This window comes from Agelaius tricolor, unplaced genomic scaffold (assembly GCF_023055355.1).
Source record: "Agelaius tricolor isolate 1412-34295 unplaced genomic scaffold, bAgeTri1.0.p SCAF_17, whole genome shotgun sequence".
NCBI classification, from domain to species: domain Eukaryota; kingdom Metazoa; phylum Chordata; class Aves; order Passeriformes; family Icteridae; genus Agelaius; species Agelaius tricolor.
This window is the reverse complement of record NW_027269277.1, coordinates 643,166-658,348: the sequence shown is the minus strand read 5'-3', so window position 1 is coordinate 658,348 and position 15,183 is coordinate 643,166. Positions and strand designations below refer to the sequence as shown.

The 15,183-nt window shown below is 49.6% G+C and overlaps 1 protein-coding gene across 2 annotated transcripts in view; it reads left to right on the top strand.

The window, feature by feature from the left end:
• The window catches only part of FGF13 (fibroblast growth factor 13), a 193,421-nt gene that overhangs the window by 99,923 nt on the left and 78,315 nt on the right, over positions 1 to 15,183 (top strand). Inside the window, exon 2 of one of the 2 annotated variants that reach the window (XM_071442125.1) lies at positions 9,682 to 9,849. The exons of the other annotated variant lie outside the window; for it this stretch is intronic. Coding sequence (XP_071298226.1) covers positions 9,682 to 9,849 — 168 coding nt within the window. The remainder of the gene's footprint in view (positions 1 to 9,681; positions 9,850 to 15,183) is intronic. 2 annotated transcript variants of the gene reach the window in all.

Here is a 15,183-nt window from a genome sequence, read left to right as displayed (position 1 = left end):
TTTACGGTGCTGAACATCAATGCGAGCATATTATGCAATGTAGTATAAAAATACACAAAGGCAATAACCTCACTGTTACTTCTGCTCTAACACAACAACCTTACGTGATCGTTTTGCCCTTTGATTTCTGGAGGAGTTCTTTCCAAACCATGCACTGCATCTGGGGTGTTTGTGTGCGTGTCTGAGCAGCAGCAGGAGCCCTGGGCAGGCTCCAGGTGTCTCCCATAGCTGGCAGGGGGTGCTGGCTGTGGGCTCCCGGCGTGGCAGCCACCCGGGCACGGAGGGCACCTGTGCAAGCATCTCAATTTCATGGCGAGTCGTGTGGAAATGGGTGCTGGTTTGTAAAGATCTGCACTTCATTTCTGTTCTGTGCCCTTGTCCCCGTGTCCTTGCCCTCGGTGACAGCGTGTCAGTCAGGAGTGACTGCCCAGCTGGCCTCGTTTGAGCAGACCACGATGTGCTGGGCCACAGCCACCCAGCTGAGCTATTTCTGCTTTGACTGAGCACACTCCTGGGTTTTAACTCTTTTCTGCAAAGCCTTGAAATCCCTCTGGATCAGGCTGCAGAGTGCTGGCACCATGGAGTGCAGGTGTGAGCACAGGTGTGGGCACAGGTGTGAGCACAGGTGTGGGCACAGGTGTGGGCACAGCCACCCCCATGCCACAGCCATCACTGTCAGGGCTCTGACTGCCCCCGTGCCAGCTCCCCTGGTGCCAGTGGAGTCCTCCCTGCTCCTGCAGCCCAGCTGCTGCCCGTGGGCTGCTCCCAGCCCTGCCCTGCCTTGCCCTGTCTGACCTGCTGCTGCTCCCCTCTCATCCTGCCTTCACAGCGTCCAGCAGCTGCCTCAAGGAGCTGCACAGCACCACTTGCAGTAGAACAATAATGCCATTTTAGCTGTGCTGTGTGAAAATGATTGTAATTCTGGTGTGCTTGGGCTGCTAGCACAGAGCAGAGGTGCTGGGCAGTGTGGGAGTACCATGGCAGCATACAAAAGAAAGTTGTGGGGAAGCTGAGAAGGATCTCAGTATACAGAACATCTACTTGGACTCTCCAGGTGATCATCAGGCTGGGCAGTAACAGGAAAACAGGCTGTTTAGGCTTCTACTAATTTGTCTTGCTGCTGATTAAACTGACGAGCAGAGAAAAGCGAAACCCTTCTCTGTGTACACAGTGTGTTGTAGCTACTCTGAGTAACAGTGATGGCATAATTACACATGGCCTTCTGCAGTGTCTGAGAGGCTTTGGGTGAGTGTGGAGAGGGGGAAACGCTGTCAAGTGCAGGCCTCTGAAATGCAGTGCATTGATTTCAGGGGAGGGGGAATGGGGTGTTGGGGGTGCTGTTCCTCAGTCGGTGCCTGTTCAATGCCTGTCCGTGACTCTGCATGGGCCAGATGTGGCAAGGAGCTGCTGATTGTCAATTGTTGGGATGGGTTACTCAGGCACAGCACTGGCAGCTGGGCTGGGATGGCTGCTCCAGCAGCGGCTGCTGCAGTGGAAGCACTCTGGGAACAGAAGTGCCAGGGTAGGCAGAGCCTTCTCCAGGTGGGTGAATGACTACACTGAGCATGCAGAGCAGTCGATTTTTCAAGGTGGTGCAACTTGCTGGGTAAATTTTTGGGGTGTGCATCAAGTGATTTCTGTAAAATCACCTGTGGTGAGAATTCAGCTTAACTAAAGTTTAGTCTAAGAAATCAATCTGAGGAAATATTGCAGCCTTTCATCTGACTGTTTTACAACTGAACTGGTTTGTGTACATGGGTATTTGTTTATAGGGACCCTATCTGCATAAGCCTAATCTTTAACCTGTTAAAATAATTTCCAACCTCAAAATGAAGAGTAATGTTAATTTCAGGTTAAATTATACATTTTTTTCTGAGAGGATTTCTCTGCTGTTCAGCCTGTGTGTGCATAGCTCTGGTCAGAGCTCTTTGTCCCTTTGGGTGGGGTGCAGAGGCACAGCAGGGTCCAGGGTTCTGCTGCTTCCCAGGGCTGTGAGAGCACTCTCTGCACCTCTCCGTGGCACACCCAGGCTTTTGGCTTCTGCTGATGAGTTTTCTGTGCTTCGCTTTGAAAAATTTCCTCTGAAGCCATTTCTCTGCACAGCTCTTTCTGTAATGAGTGTGAATTTTAAAACACTCGATTTCTTCATCCTTCTTTTTGTTAATATTCAGTAAATGGGGCAAATAATTGGGAGGTGTCACCTGTCCTTTTATGAATGGTGCTTCTGTTCTTGTCTGCTTCTTCCAAGAGAGATGCCCAGGAGCTGCAGCTCCAGCGCCAGCCTCTGAGCTGCTGCTCATCTCCTGCTCCCAGAGGCAGCACTCATCCTTCCAGACTTCCAGGAGGGATGCAGTCTATTCTTTGATGATTTTGTTCCCATTTTCAGGCTGCTTTTCCTGGAGGATTCTGATCTTTTTCAGTTCTTTCTTTGTGTTTTTGTTGTTACGGGTTTTTTCCTTCCCAACTCTAGGGAAGTTTGTCTCTTTTTGTAGCCCAGTTGTTGACAATAATGCTCCATAAATAGGAAGAAAAAAGGCACTTCTCTCTATTTCCCTTATAATCTGAAACTATTCTCCTAGCTCCAAATAAGGCTACATTAATAATTAAATTCTCATTAAAGTTACGATACGCAAGGGTTTTCTAATATTTCATAAGCAGCAAACTAAAGCTGTGCAAAGCTCTCAAAATCTGCAGGCTTCCCACTCATCCTGGACCTTTCTAGCAGGTCTCCTGGCACCTTCTCCCCTGCATGCCTGATTTTCACCACGCTTCCAGGATGTTCTCTTAGAAACAGCTCCTTGCTTTTCTCCCAGACTTTGTCAGTGAAGAACGTGAGTGCACTGTGGCACAAATTGTCACAGTGCTTTTTAAATTCCCTGTGAGCTGGTCAGAGTGGGGTTTACGGTAGGCAGGGGTGGGTGAGGCTCATATTTCCATCTGGAGTTGCTGTCCCTCTCCTCCTGTGTGCCGTGGTGCTCCTGTCCTGTGTTGGTGGGGCAGAAGGAGAAATGTCTGCTCCAGCAGCTGGGCTGGCAGCCACAGCTTCGTCCTAAGGGCAGATCCTTGGTGGCTGTGCAGTTTGGGTGGTTCATCTTCTGCAGCTGGCCAGGCAGGTCCTGCTGTCCAGTGCCCTCCCTGGAGCCAGTCCCTGGTGCCAGGCAGTGTCCCCAGTCCTGCCCTGGTGTGCTCCCAGTGCTCCCAGTGCTCCCAGTGCTCCCAGTGCCCGCTGCTTCCCAAGCACACAGAGTGGCACCCTGGGTGTTCCTGTCTGTCTGCTGTGTGCATGCCCCAGCCCACCTGCTTGCAGAGCAGCCAGCTTGCACTGGGATGGGAATGGGAAAAGAGGAGAGCACTCGGAACTGCCCGACGAGAAATGTTCATGCATTCATTCCCTCCTTCATTCCTTCATTTATCCATTCCTTCAGTCATTCATTCCTTCATTTATTCATTCCTTCCTTTATTCATTCATTCCTTCCTTTATTCATTCATTCCTTCATTTATTCATTCCTTCATTCATTTATTCATTCCTTCATTGATTTATTCATTCCTTCATTCAGGGGCAAGCACAGCACAGCAGTGAGCTGAGCTGCAGAGCTCAGGTGAGAGTGGGCACGTGTAGCTTGGCAAACCCACAGCTCCTGATGCCTGGGAAGGGAAAGGTGCTGGCTCTGCACCCTGGGGCTGTTCCTCAGTAAACTGGGGCTGTTCCTCATTGATAAATGTCCCAGCATTTATCAACAAATGTTTGATGTCGTATGCCTTTGTCTTTATTATCCACGAGGATCTAAATGCAGCCTTATCTGGGTAGTCTTTCCAGGGGATAACAGCCTATTACTGCTAGCAGTTAATCCAATTACTCTTTTAGGTCAAGGGGGAGTGTTCTGTGCAAATATTTTTGGAAGATCTGAAAAAAGTTATTCTATATGTGACCCAAAGAGAGCATCTTTCAGAATTTTTCAGCAGATCAAAAGGTTAAGAAATTTCTACATATGTTGGAGGAAACATGGTGCAAAGAGCTGTCAGCTTTCGGTTTTGATCACAAGGCAGTCACTTATTTAAAATAGAAAGATATTTCACAATGGAAAGTAGTTTCAAATCAGAAAATAAATCACTGGACCCTGCCCTTACCACAGGGAGCTTTCCTTAGACATCAGTGGTGAATTGTAAATGTTCCTGTGGTATTTGTGCCATAAGAAGGAGGTTACCCTCCCTTCCCAGCACACACAGAAGGGCACTCCCAGCCGTGTCCTCTGAATCCCTAAAGCCTCTAATGAGTGGCTGCAGCCTGATTGAGATCAGCACTGTGAGAACTCCCTGCTTCAAGTGCCAAAAGCCCTCTGCTGGGCAAGGGGTCTGCTTCCCCAGGTGTCTGAGCTCTTGGAGAGTCACTGCCCATCTCAAAATTGTGCTCTATTCATGCATGCCATAAAGCTGTCCTTTAATACCAGCTCAGGAAGTGGCTGCCATGGAGGAAATTCATGGAACTGGTTTGAGAACAAAGCAGGAGCTGTTCCCTGTGAGAGGGAAGGAGCTGGGCTGTCCCTGGCAGCCCTCACTGCCACAGCCCCATCCGCAGCAGCTTCCAGATCCAATGGGAGCTCATTCTGAGCCTGCTTTTAATTCTGAAAACTCACCCCAAGGAAGTTGTGTCTTTCACAAGGTATTTTTGCTGGTTTGTTCCTTTCAGTGTGAAATAAGCTGGTGTGGTGCCTGGGTTTGGGGGTGTGCTGGGGAGGAAGGGGTGGTGCAAAATGAGGGACTCCAGAAATGGCTTGCTGTGAATAAAAATTAGAGAATTGGCTGCTTGTGCTTCCTGTAATATCTGTGTTCATTGTGAAAACTGCAAGTCAGAGTCAACCAGACTTCAAAGTTGGGAGCACACAGCTGCAAGCTGAAAATAAGATTTCTGGGTGATGCAGAAGTGCCAGAAAGGCTGTTTGGTAAGAATACTTCATCAAGATTTGGCAAAGCTTAATGTGAAACGGTTTGGATAGACTGTGTTGTCATTAAGAGGTTCTGAGTGTTTTACAAGCCCAGAATAGAAATTTTTTTCAATTAGCTTGCAAGTATTGTTGTGCTCTGAGTTTATTATGTTGTGCAGGTGGCTGACAAAAAAAAATCACACCTTCAACTGGGAGAAATTAGGAGGGAAGCAAAGCAGTGATGAAAAGAGAACTTTTACTGCCCAAAGACCTGAGAGATTTTCATCAGCTGTCTCAAATATGTTCTTACAGCTAAATACCCCACTTTGCTCCCCTTCCCTGTCCTACAGGCCGTCACTTGAAGCAAGTTATTTTAGAGGGGTTTTTTTTAGACTTGTTCCTGTAAGGAGCTGAAAGCAACTTGCTAGCCTAAGGTTTTCCCTAAAAGAAAAAAAAGAATAATTCCTGATGGCTCCAAAGGGCCTGGGTCACCTCAGCTGTGACCTTTATGTATTTCCCTGGTGGGGCTCAGGGGGCAGAGAGGAGGGAGGTGCTGGGGGAGCGCGGCTGCTCTGTGTCCTGGGGGTGGCACTGGGGGGTGACACTGGGGGAGTGGCACTGGGAGGGTGGCACTGGGAGGGTGACAGTGATACTGGGGAGGTGACACTGGGAAGGTGACAGTGATACTGGGAAAGTGGCATTGGGGGAGTGACAGTGATACTGGGGGGTGACACTGGGGAGGTGACATTGGGGAATGACACTGGGGGGGTGACACTGGGAAAGTGGCATTGGGGGAGTGACAGTGACACTGGGGAGGTCACATTGGGGAGTGACAGTGAAATTGGGGAAGTGACAGTGACACTGGGGAGGTGACACTGAGGGGGTGACAGTGACACTGGGGAAGTGACAGTGATACTGAGGGGTGACACTGGGGGAGTGACAGTGACTGTGGGGAGGTGACATCGGGAGGTGACACTGGGGGGTGACAGTGTAGAGGTGGCACTGGGGGGGCATTGGCTGCTGCTCTCATTATTCCCCAAAGCTGCACTGGGGGAATGTTTTATCCTGCCCTGTGCCAAAGAGAAGGGATTTCTTCACTTTGTGGGTGCAGGATTTCAGAGGTGTTCTGGTGCTCTCTGTGGCTTGAGGACCTTGTGGGTACAGACACAATTTCTGTCCTGCCAGAAAAATGAATTTTTTGCGAGTGTAAGCGTCCTGGGACTCACAACATCCAAAACTAACCACTGTGAAAAGTTAGGGAACTGAGGAAAACTCATGTTTCAGGTAATGACCTGAAAGGTTCATGCAGCAGTGAATGGATCCATGGAAGTACAAGGTTTTTGTTTAAGTTGTGCCATACATGCAGGAACAATAGTCCAACAGGAGCAGGAGGATTTGTTGTGCCTGGATTTTATTTACTCTATGGTTGCTATAGCCTGTAGCTAGCAGAGCAGAAGCCTCTCTCTGTAAAACCAGGGGGAAAGATATTTCCTTACAGCTTTATTAAAGTCTGAATTACATCAAAGATGATGCAGTTGGAACCCGAGCCAAGGCCTATGGACAGGGCTGATGTTATGGTTTCTGGCAATTCTGGATGGGACTGAAATGCACTTGGACATAAAAGAAAGACACGAACCAGCAGACTGTTTAGCTGGTGTGTTTATATAAAGTAAACATGTTTGAATTTATCTTGAAAAACATCCTGGTGCCAGCAGCCATCCTAAGGATTGCTTTCTCTCGGTGAAGCTTACAGGAAGAAGAAATTCTTTTCCTAGTGGCTTGTTGACAGCAAGTTCTTATTAATGTAATTATTATTATTTTATTTGCTAAAGAAAATGCTACAGGGTGATATTTAGCAAGCTGAATGTTTTGATTAGGAAACATAATAGTTACTGCAGTTATTTTATATTCACTGCTAAGCAAATTCCTCTCAGCTGCTGTGGGTTTGGTCTCCATCAAATTGTAGGGGAAGAAAAAAGGGTTCATTTCCTTAAAGCCATGTAGTGGTTATTTATCACTTTCATCTGAGAATATACAAGTGAGTGAGAATATACAAGTGAGTGAGCAGTATATAAATGACCTGTGTCCATGGCATACGTAGTCTTACCTCTGTTTTATTCATGGGAAGATGGGAATGTAGAGCACCAGTGTGTTCTGCCATGAGGATGGGGTGTTGGTCCCTTGCTGAAGGTGTGGGTGCTGCAGGGGAGCATTCCCATCCCAGTGAGTCTATGAAGGCACGGGCCCTGGAGGGGAGTGTTCCCACCCCAGTGAATCTGTGCCTTTGTTGCCTTTGGGGTGTAGGTCCTGGTGGGCCCTGTTCCCATCTCAGTGAATCTGTGCCTTTGTTGGTGATGGGGTGTGGGCCCTGGTGGGCCCTGTTCCCACCCCAGTGAATCTGTGCCTTTGTTGGTGATGGGGTGTGGGTCCCTTGCTGAAGGCTGGGTCCTGTTCCCACCCCAGTGAATCTGTGCCTTTGTTGGTGATGGGGTGTGGGCCCTGGTGGGCCCTGTTCCCACCCCAGTGAATCTGTGCCTTTGTTGCCTTTGGGGTGTAGGTCCTGGGGGGCCCTGTTCCCATCTCAGTGAATCTGTGCCTTTGCTGGCTTTGGGGTGTGGGCCCTGGTGGGCCCTGTTCCCACCCCAGTGAATCTGTGCCTTTGTTGGTGATGGGGTGTGGGCCCTGGTGGGCCCTGTTCTCACCCCAGTGAATCTGTGCCTTTGTTGCCTTTGGGGTGTGGGCCCTGGTGGGCCCTGTTCTCACCCCAGTGAATCTGTGCCTTTGCTGGCTTTGGGGTGTGGGCCCTGGTGGGCCCTGTTCCCACCCCAGTGAATCTGTGCCTTTGTTGCCTTTGGGGTGTGGGTCCCTTGCTGAAGGCTGGGCCCTGTTCCCACCCCAGTGAATCTGTGCCTTTGTTGCCTTTGGGGTGTGGGTCCCTTGCTGAAGGCTGGGCCCTGTTCCCACCCCAGTGAGTCTGTCTGCAGGGCTGATGGGCTGTGCAGGGTTCTGGTGAGGGACAGGTTGTGCCTTTTTGCCCCTCAGCCTGCCTGAGCTGGCCCAGGCCCTGCACAATGGTGTCAGGCAGCTGTTTGCCAAATCCTGGCAGGCGGGATCCGCCCTTGGGGCTGCTTTGCAGATCCTGCAGGCTCTGAGCTCACAGAAACCAAGACATTTCTGAGGGCTGACCCTTCAGGACCTGTGGGTGTTGGCTCCTGGCCCTCACTGCCAGCAGCTGCCCGTGGGGCTCTCAGTGTGCCCCCTGAGCACAGCCCACCCTTCCAGAGCAAAGCTGGCACTGCTGAGGTGATCAAGTGGCAGCCACACCTCGTGCTCCTCTGACCTGCTGCTCCCTTTTGAACCACTTGTGCTTTCTTCCTTGATCATGCATCCCTTTTAATGGCACTTTGTGTGGATTATTAGAGTGTATTACTGCTGCTGGGGGTAGTCTAATGAGGCAACAGCAGCCAAGGTGCAAGGTTTCTCTGCTGGATTAATGAGGTCTTGAAAGAAGGTGACTGCCCACTGTGAGCAGAACAATTGTCAGCTTGAATTTATCACCCAGATATGACTCCTACCAGGGTAGAAATCCAGTGCATGAGAATGCAATGGGGTAGTTGTTTGAGGGGGTCTGTGTTTGAATCTGATGGTTTTTGAGATGTCCATGTGTTGGCAGATATTTAGGAAGCAGTTCATTGTTAGAATTAATGGCCATCAGTTTGAGAACCAAATAAACTTACGTAGTGCATGTTTTAGACTAGCCTGTCAGTAGTTACTTTGCTTATTACTGAAATTCTTGGATTTTTTTTTATTTTTGTTTTTTTTTTCACATAGGGTTGGGGAATCCAGGTTTGGTTTTGGGTATGGTTTTATATCTCTGTGTTACACTATAAATAACAATTGGTGATTGGAAGCTGTCTTGTGAAAAAGGAGCTAATTTTTGTTCACGGGAGATTATCTGTGCCTAAAGCTGTGAGCTGAGGAATCTCACTATCTCTGTTATTAAGGCTTCATTTTTTTAGATAGTGGAAAAGTGTTTCAATTCATTCTGGTAATGTAATACTTTGAGGTAGCTGGAACTTTCTTTATGCTATATATTTTATCTTTTTTCCATTTAATAGTCTGACCCCATTCAGAAACATTTCAGACTGCATTATTAATGGCAGTATTGATTTATAAGATCAGCTTTAAAAACTACTTGCTGTTTTACAAGAAAACCATCAGAAGGATTAATGTGCTTTCTCTCTGTACATCTACACTTGTGTCTGTTGAAAATGTCACTGGATTATCCCTGCTCTGAGGGATGGGGTGTAATTCCATTTCCTGATAAAGGCCTGTCCTTGGTGCTTTGGGAAGCAGGTTCCTGCAGGTAGTGCAGACGCTGCGTGTGGCCAGGCCATAAAGCACAGAGTTTGCCTTGCTTTTCCCCCAGTGTGCATGCAGAATGGGTAGGGGTGCTAGGGGAGGACGAAGCAGACGCAGGAGGAGCTGTGCTGCTGCTCAGAGCGGGTGTTGTTCTGCTGGTTGTCAAAGCTGCATGAAACGGGATGAAGTGTGGAGGTTTATGAGAAGCATTGTTTATAAAAGTAAATGTATTTTCCCACCATGACTAAGATACTTTACAGTGTAAAGTTTATTTTCCTTCCTGTGAACCTTTCTTGCCCTCTGTCTTTCCCCACCCTGACGTTCTGTAGTTGATTTGCTTCTCGGGGTCACTTTCCTGGGGCTCTAACCTGAGTTATTTTGTTGTGTGGTGACACAGTTATGGATGACGCTCCCCCTGGCACTCAGGAGTACATTATGTTACGGCAAGATTCCATCCAATCTGCGGAATTAAAGAAAAAAGAGTCCCCTTTTCGTGCTAAGTGTCACGAAATCTTCTGCTGCCCACTGAAGCAAGTGCACCTCAAAGAGAACACAGAGCCGGAAGGTTTGTGCACTTTGGGTCCATGTTCTGTTTGTTGGGTTCCCTCTCCCTGTGTGTCCCGGGTGTGCTGTGTGTGCCAGGCTGTGTGGGGGGAGCCGTGCACTGTCCCTTGCTTGCCTGTCTGATGCCCCACAGGACACTGCAGCCTGAGCCCCCCGGGAGCCCTCTGGGACAGAGGCCACGCTGCTTTCTCTCCAGTAAACTCTGTTTCTTTCAGCTCCCATCATTACACACTGCCCTTTCTTTTGGCTGCCTGAAGCTGCTTGCTCCTCAAAGGCATCGGTTCCCAGGTTCTTTGCAGTAACTCCTGGAGCTGCACTCTGCTCTAAGCCTGGCACTCAGATCAGACTCGGCTTGTCCCCAGCACCTTGCACTCCATAAGGCTTCTGCATAGTGCTAGAGAATGCTCATGGCAGCTGTTCTGGGTGAAGCAGGATGAACTTTGTGTGTAATGCACGCCTGGTTGCATTTTGGGAAATGAAATGCATGCAGAGCAGAAAAAAAAAAAGTAGATTGTTTTCCTTTTCAGATGAAGCAAAGGTATGGTCTCTCCTCATGCTGTGTTTACTGATATGAAATTGCCAATGAGGTATAATCTCGTTCATCTAGTGTGCATAAGATTAAGCTATTTTAAATTTTATTTTTTAATACTTTCTCTTATTGTTCCATATGTGTTTTTCATTACTGCTTCATATTCCACGTGGTAAGCCTTGTACTTTTTGCATAAGCTCCGGTATCTGCCAAGACAAATAATGCTACTGCTGGTAGAGGTGTTTTAAGATGAAATATTCAGGGCTGGATTTTGCCACAATCGAGTCTGCAGGAACAGCACAGTGAGCAGGTTGGAGTTCTTATCACAAATCACTTGCATTATTCTCTCTGTAATGATGGGCATCAGTTCCTGAGCTGTCACTATTAGCCCAAAATATTTCAATTGCTTTCTTCTGTTACATTCTCCAAATTTTGCATGAATGTTCTTTGTACCACCTCTGGGAGATTTGTGTCTTCTAAAATAAAAGTATTTTATTAAAATAGCATTTATGATCTCCCCAGAAATATTAGCTCTGATACACGTTGTGGTTTAAGGTTTGGGGAGAGGTTTCTTGTTCCAGTGATGATGTGACTGAACGGTAAAGTCGGGGTTTGAAGAAGGTCCAATTGTCCTCTCAGTGCTGGGCTGCCTTGACAGAAGCTGTGATTCATGACTCAGTCAAGATGAAGGTGACTGCTGTGGCACTCTCCTGGCTTAGCAGACATCATGGATTCCGTGTCATCTGTCAGGCTTTGTGTTTGTGAGTGAATTCGGAGCCCAGAACTGTTCCTGACAAGCTCCTCTGGGAAGATGATGGCACCTGAGCTGCCACGGGTGCTCAGCACGTGGTGAGCAGGAAGATTCCGTGGCCAGGAGCATGAAAGAGAGCTGGGCCCCACAGCTGCCATCCCTGACTGGTGCTGTGTGTGAATGCTCCGTGTGCTGGTGTGGAGCTCCAGAGCAGCTCGTGCTTATTCCCGTGCAGCCACACTGGGAGCTGGATTGCTGCAGAAGACTGGCTCCTGCCTGGGCTGATCCTTGCAGTGAATGAATCACCAGTTCCCACCCCAGAGCTGCCCAGGAGGAGCAGGGAAAGCAGAGCAGTGCTGGGCCTTTTCTCTGCAGAGTCTCCGGGGGACACGGTTGGGTTCAGTGTTGGGGAATTGGGACCTGTGGCAAAGGCTGGCCCAGTGCAGGCTCTGGGGGAAGACCTGGGAGCATCAGTGTGGCCGTGGTGTTCCTGGAGGCCCAGAGTTGCTGTTCTTGGCTTCTCCATGAAGCTGCAGTGTCTGGCTCCAGCAGCAGCTGAGTTACCTCTCCTCCATGGCACTGGTGCTCGTTCATTCCCAGGAAAACAAGGCTTGCCATCTTCTATTGCTGTGCCCAAGGATCAATGTCTGTTCCTTGTGTCCCTCCTCCCCTCCAGGAGTGTGGCATTCCCAGACAGGCACAAGAAGCCATGGGCACAGTGGCTGAGCTGTGGCCACCTGAGGGGTGGAGTTCAGAGGGGTGGCAGCCTTTGCTGGTTGTGATTTCTGTGTGTTTCTCTGACAGATGTTGTCTCCAGCATGGAGGGAGAACATCTGACCAGGAATCCTTTTAGCCTCTCTTGTAGCTCGGGTTGCCTGGGCTGCATTTATCTTCAGAATCTGTGAATTGCCTGGAAGGTGGTACCAGACCCACCAAAAGACTGATGTGTGCCATCCTCAGTGGTTTGCTGGCATGGAGCTTGAAAAATGTCGATAGTGAGTTGATCTGAACTGTGCTTTCCATGCAAACCCTGCCAGTCCATGGAGGTTAATGGAGTGGCTGAAACAAATCCTAGCAGAAATCCCTTCCAGTGAGCCCAGCAGTTAACAGCTCAGCTGTGCTGTTAGGATAAAGGAAAAGGAATGTTTAAACCTGTTACTGTGACACAAATTTTGAAGGTACTGCAAAGTGTGACAACTAGGAAGCTGTTAGCAAAGTTCTCCAAGTGAAATGTCATAATGGAAGTTTTATGGAAAATTGCAGACTTGGAAGACTCCACATAGAGTACAAAAATGCCTGTTTAATCTGCTGAATAATGGCATGGGAACACAGAGTAAAGGCTGCATGTTTCTAACTGTGCAACTCTCTTGTTTAGATGATGGATTTCTCTGCACCTTTTAACCACTTCCATACAGGGGGAGTGCTTGGGGAGCCTCATTTATCACTTCAGGATTTGGACTCCCTAGGCAGGAAGGATGACACCAGGAAAAAGATTTTCCAGGCTCTTGGTAGGGGTGTTTGGGGAGGTCTGCTGTTTGCTGAGAGACTTAAATGCCACATCCCACTGGTGTCCGAGCCTGGTGGCCCATCAATTCTCATCTCTTGGGCCTGTTTCTAAAAGCAGAGGTGGAATGAGAAAATGAGATCCATGTTTCCTAACCTGCCTTGGTTTCCTGTTCTTCTCCCCACACCTGCTTGCCTGCCTGCAGCATCATCTCTGTTCTTCTGGCACGTGCCCCAGGTGCACCTCAGGAAGCAGCTCCAGGGCAGTGCTTGGGCAGCAGCCTGGAGGACACAGAGAAGGTGCTTGGCCAGTGACTGCAGCCGGTGGTAGGAGGAGAGGTGGGGATCCCAGCCATGAGATCTCCCCAGGTGTGGAGGTTCCCCCTGAGCCCCCTGGCAGCCGGGGATGCTCCAGCCTGGGCTGCAGCTCAGCTGGGGCTGCCCTGGGAAACCTGGGATGGGGCGAGAGCTGAGCTGCTGCTTTGTTCTGCACCTGCCCAGCTTTGTGTTCTCAAAGTCACACCACAGCGTGCAGTGCAAGCCAGTAAAACAGGCAGAGCTGACACCTTCACCTGGGTGCTGCTCATTGGCCATTGTTACAACGGCATCCACGCAGCAGCAGCAAAATACAGAATGGTTTTGTAGCTTCCCTCAAGCCAGGAATACACTGCTAGCAGGAGAAGGGCCATCTGAAGTACATTTTGTAGCTATTTGTTCTCTTAAATAGTTTAAACATAAGCTGCTGCTGCTATCTGTATAAAACATGGTTACATAAAAAGGAGTCAGCTCCTGGAAAACTAATTTGAGTTGTATTATTACATCCAGGGAAGGGAATAAAATGAGACATGTTTTTTAAAAACAGCCATTGGTTAGTCACAGTCACACAGTCAAGAGTCTTGGACACTCGCCCATGGTTCTGTTTTCATGTGGGATTTTTTTTTGCCTTTTTCTATTTTTTTTTTTTTTTTTTTGGTAACATTTAGTCTCCCTCCAGGCATACATAACCTTTTTACACAGAAAAGCAGACAAGCATGGCAAAATACGTATTGGGGATGGGGAGAGGGCAATCTGGGATAGCAGCTGGTAAGGAGGAAGGCAGCTTTCCTCAACCAACAGGAAATCTGATTAGATAGAAAATGTTAAGGATGCTAATGTGAAACAAGCAGCTCTGTGGCTGCCCTTGACAGTGGCTTGTTCTCTCATCCCTGGCAGTGGAGTGGGGGGCAGAGGCAGTGCTGGGGTGAGGCACAGGGAGATGTTGCAGCACATGGTGTGGGGGCTGCCCCTTCCCCTGCTCCCTGTGCACTGGCACTTGTGTCAGCAGCAGAAATGGAATACAGAACGTCCCTTGGGTGCTCTGAGCCTCGTGTCACCACTGAGAGCACTGTCACTTGGCACTCTAATTGCATCCTCCTCTTCTAGACCAATCAGCCCTATTAGCCCTGCTCCCTCATTTCATTATGGTGATGCATATTTCTGCATTTTAGAGGAGAAAAGGAAAGAAGGGTGAGGAGAACTGCGTTTGGAATAAGAGAATGGTGAGAGGTTTTTGAACTTTGCATATTGTTCAGAACTAGAAATGACTTTGTGTTCCAGTGAGGAATCAAAAAGATGAGCCAGGAACAGGCACAGTGTCCAGGACATGGAGAGAGGCCCTGTGGCAGTGGGACACCAGTGAGCAGGTTCAGCATCTGTGCTTGGCTCCCTGAGCCCCAGGTTCCCCCCAGCCCCTTCCTGCTGCTCACACCTGGAGCCCCGTTCTGCTGCTCACACCTGGAGCCCTTTTCTGCTGCTCACACCTGGAGCCCTTTCCTGCTGCTCCCACCTGGAGCCCCTTCCTGCTGCTCACACCTGGAGCCCCTTCCTGCTGCTCACACCTGGAGCCCCTTCCTGCTGCTCACACCTGGAGCCCTTTCCTGCTGCTCCCACCTGGAGCCCCTTCCTGCTGCTCACACCTGGAGCCCCGTTCTGCTGCTCACACCTGGAGCCCTTTTCTGCTGCTCACACCTGGAGCCCTTTCCTGCTGCTCCCACCTGGAGCCCCTTCCTGCTGCTCACACCTGGAGCCCTTTTCTGCTGCTCCCACCTGGAGCCCTTTTCTGCTGCTCCCACCTGGAGCCCTTTTCTGCTGCTCACATCTGGAGCCCTGTTCTGCTGCTCACACCTGGAGCCCTTTTCTGCTGCTCACACCTGGAGCCCCGTTCTGCTGCTCACACCTGGAGCCCTTTCCTGCTGCTCCCACCTGGAGCCCTTTTCTGCTGCTCCCACCTGGAGCCCCGTTCTGCTGCTCACACCTGGAGCCCTTTCCTGCTGCTCCCACCTGGAGCCCCTTCCTGCTGCTCCCACCTGGAGCCCCGTTCTGCTGCTCCCACCTGGAGCCCTTTCCTGCTGCTCACACCTGGAGCCCTTTTCTGCTGCTCCCACCTGGAGCCCTGTTCTGCTGCTCACACCTGGAGCCCTTTTCTGCTGCTCACACCTGGAGCCCTGTTCTGCTGCTCCCACCTGGAGCCCTTTTCTGCTGCTCCCACCTGGAGCCCCGTTCTGCTGCTCCAT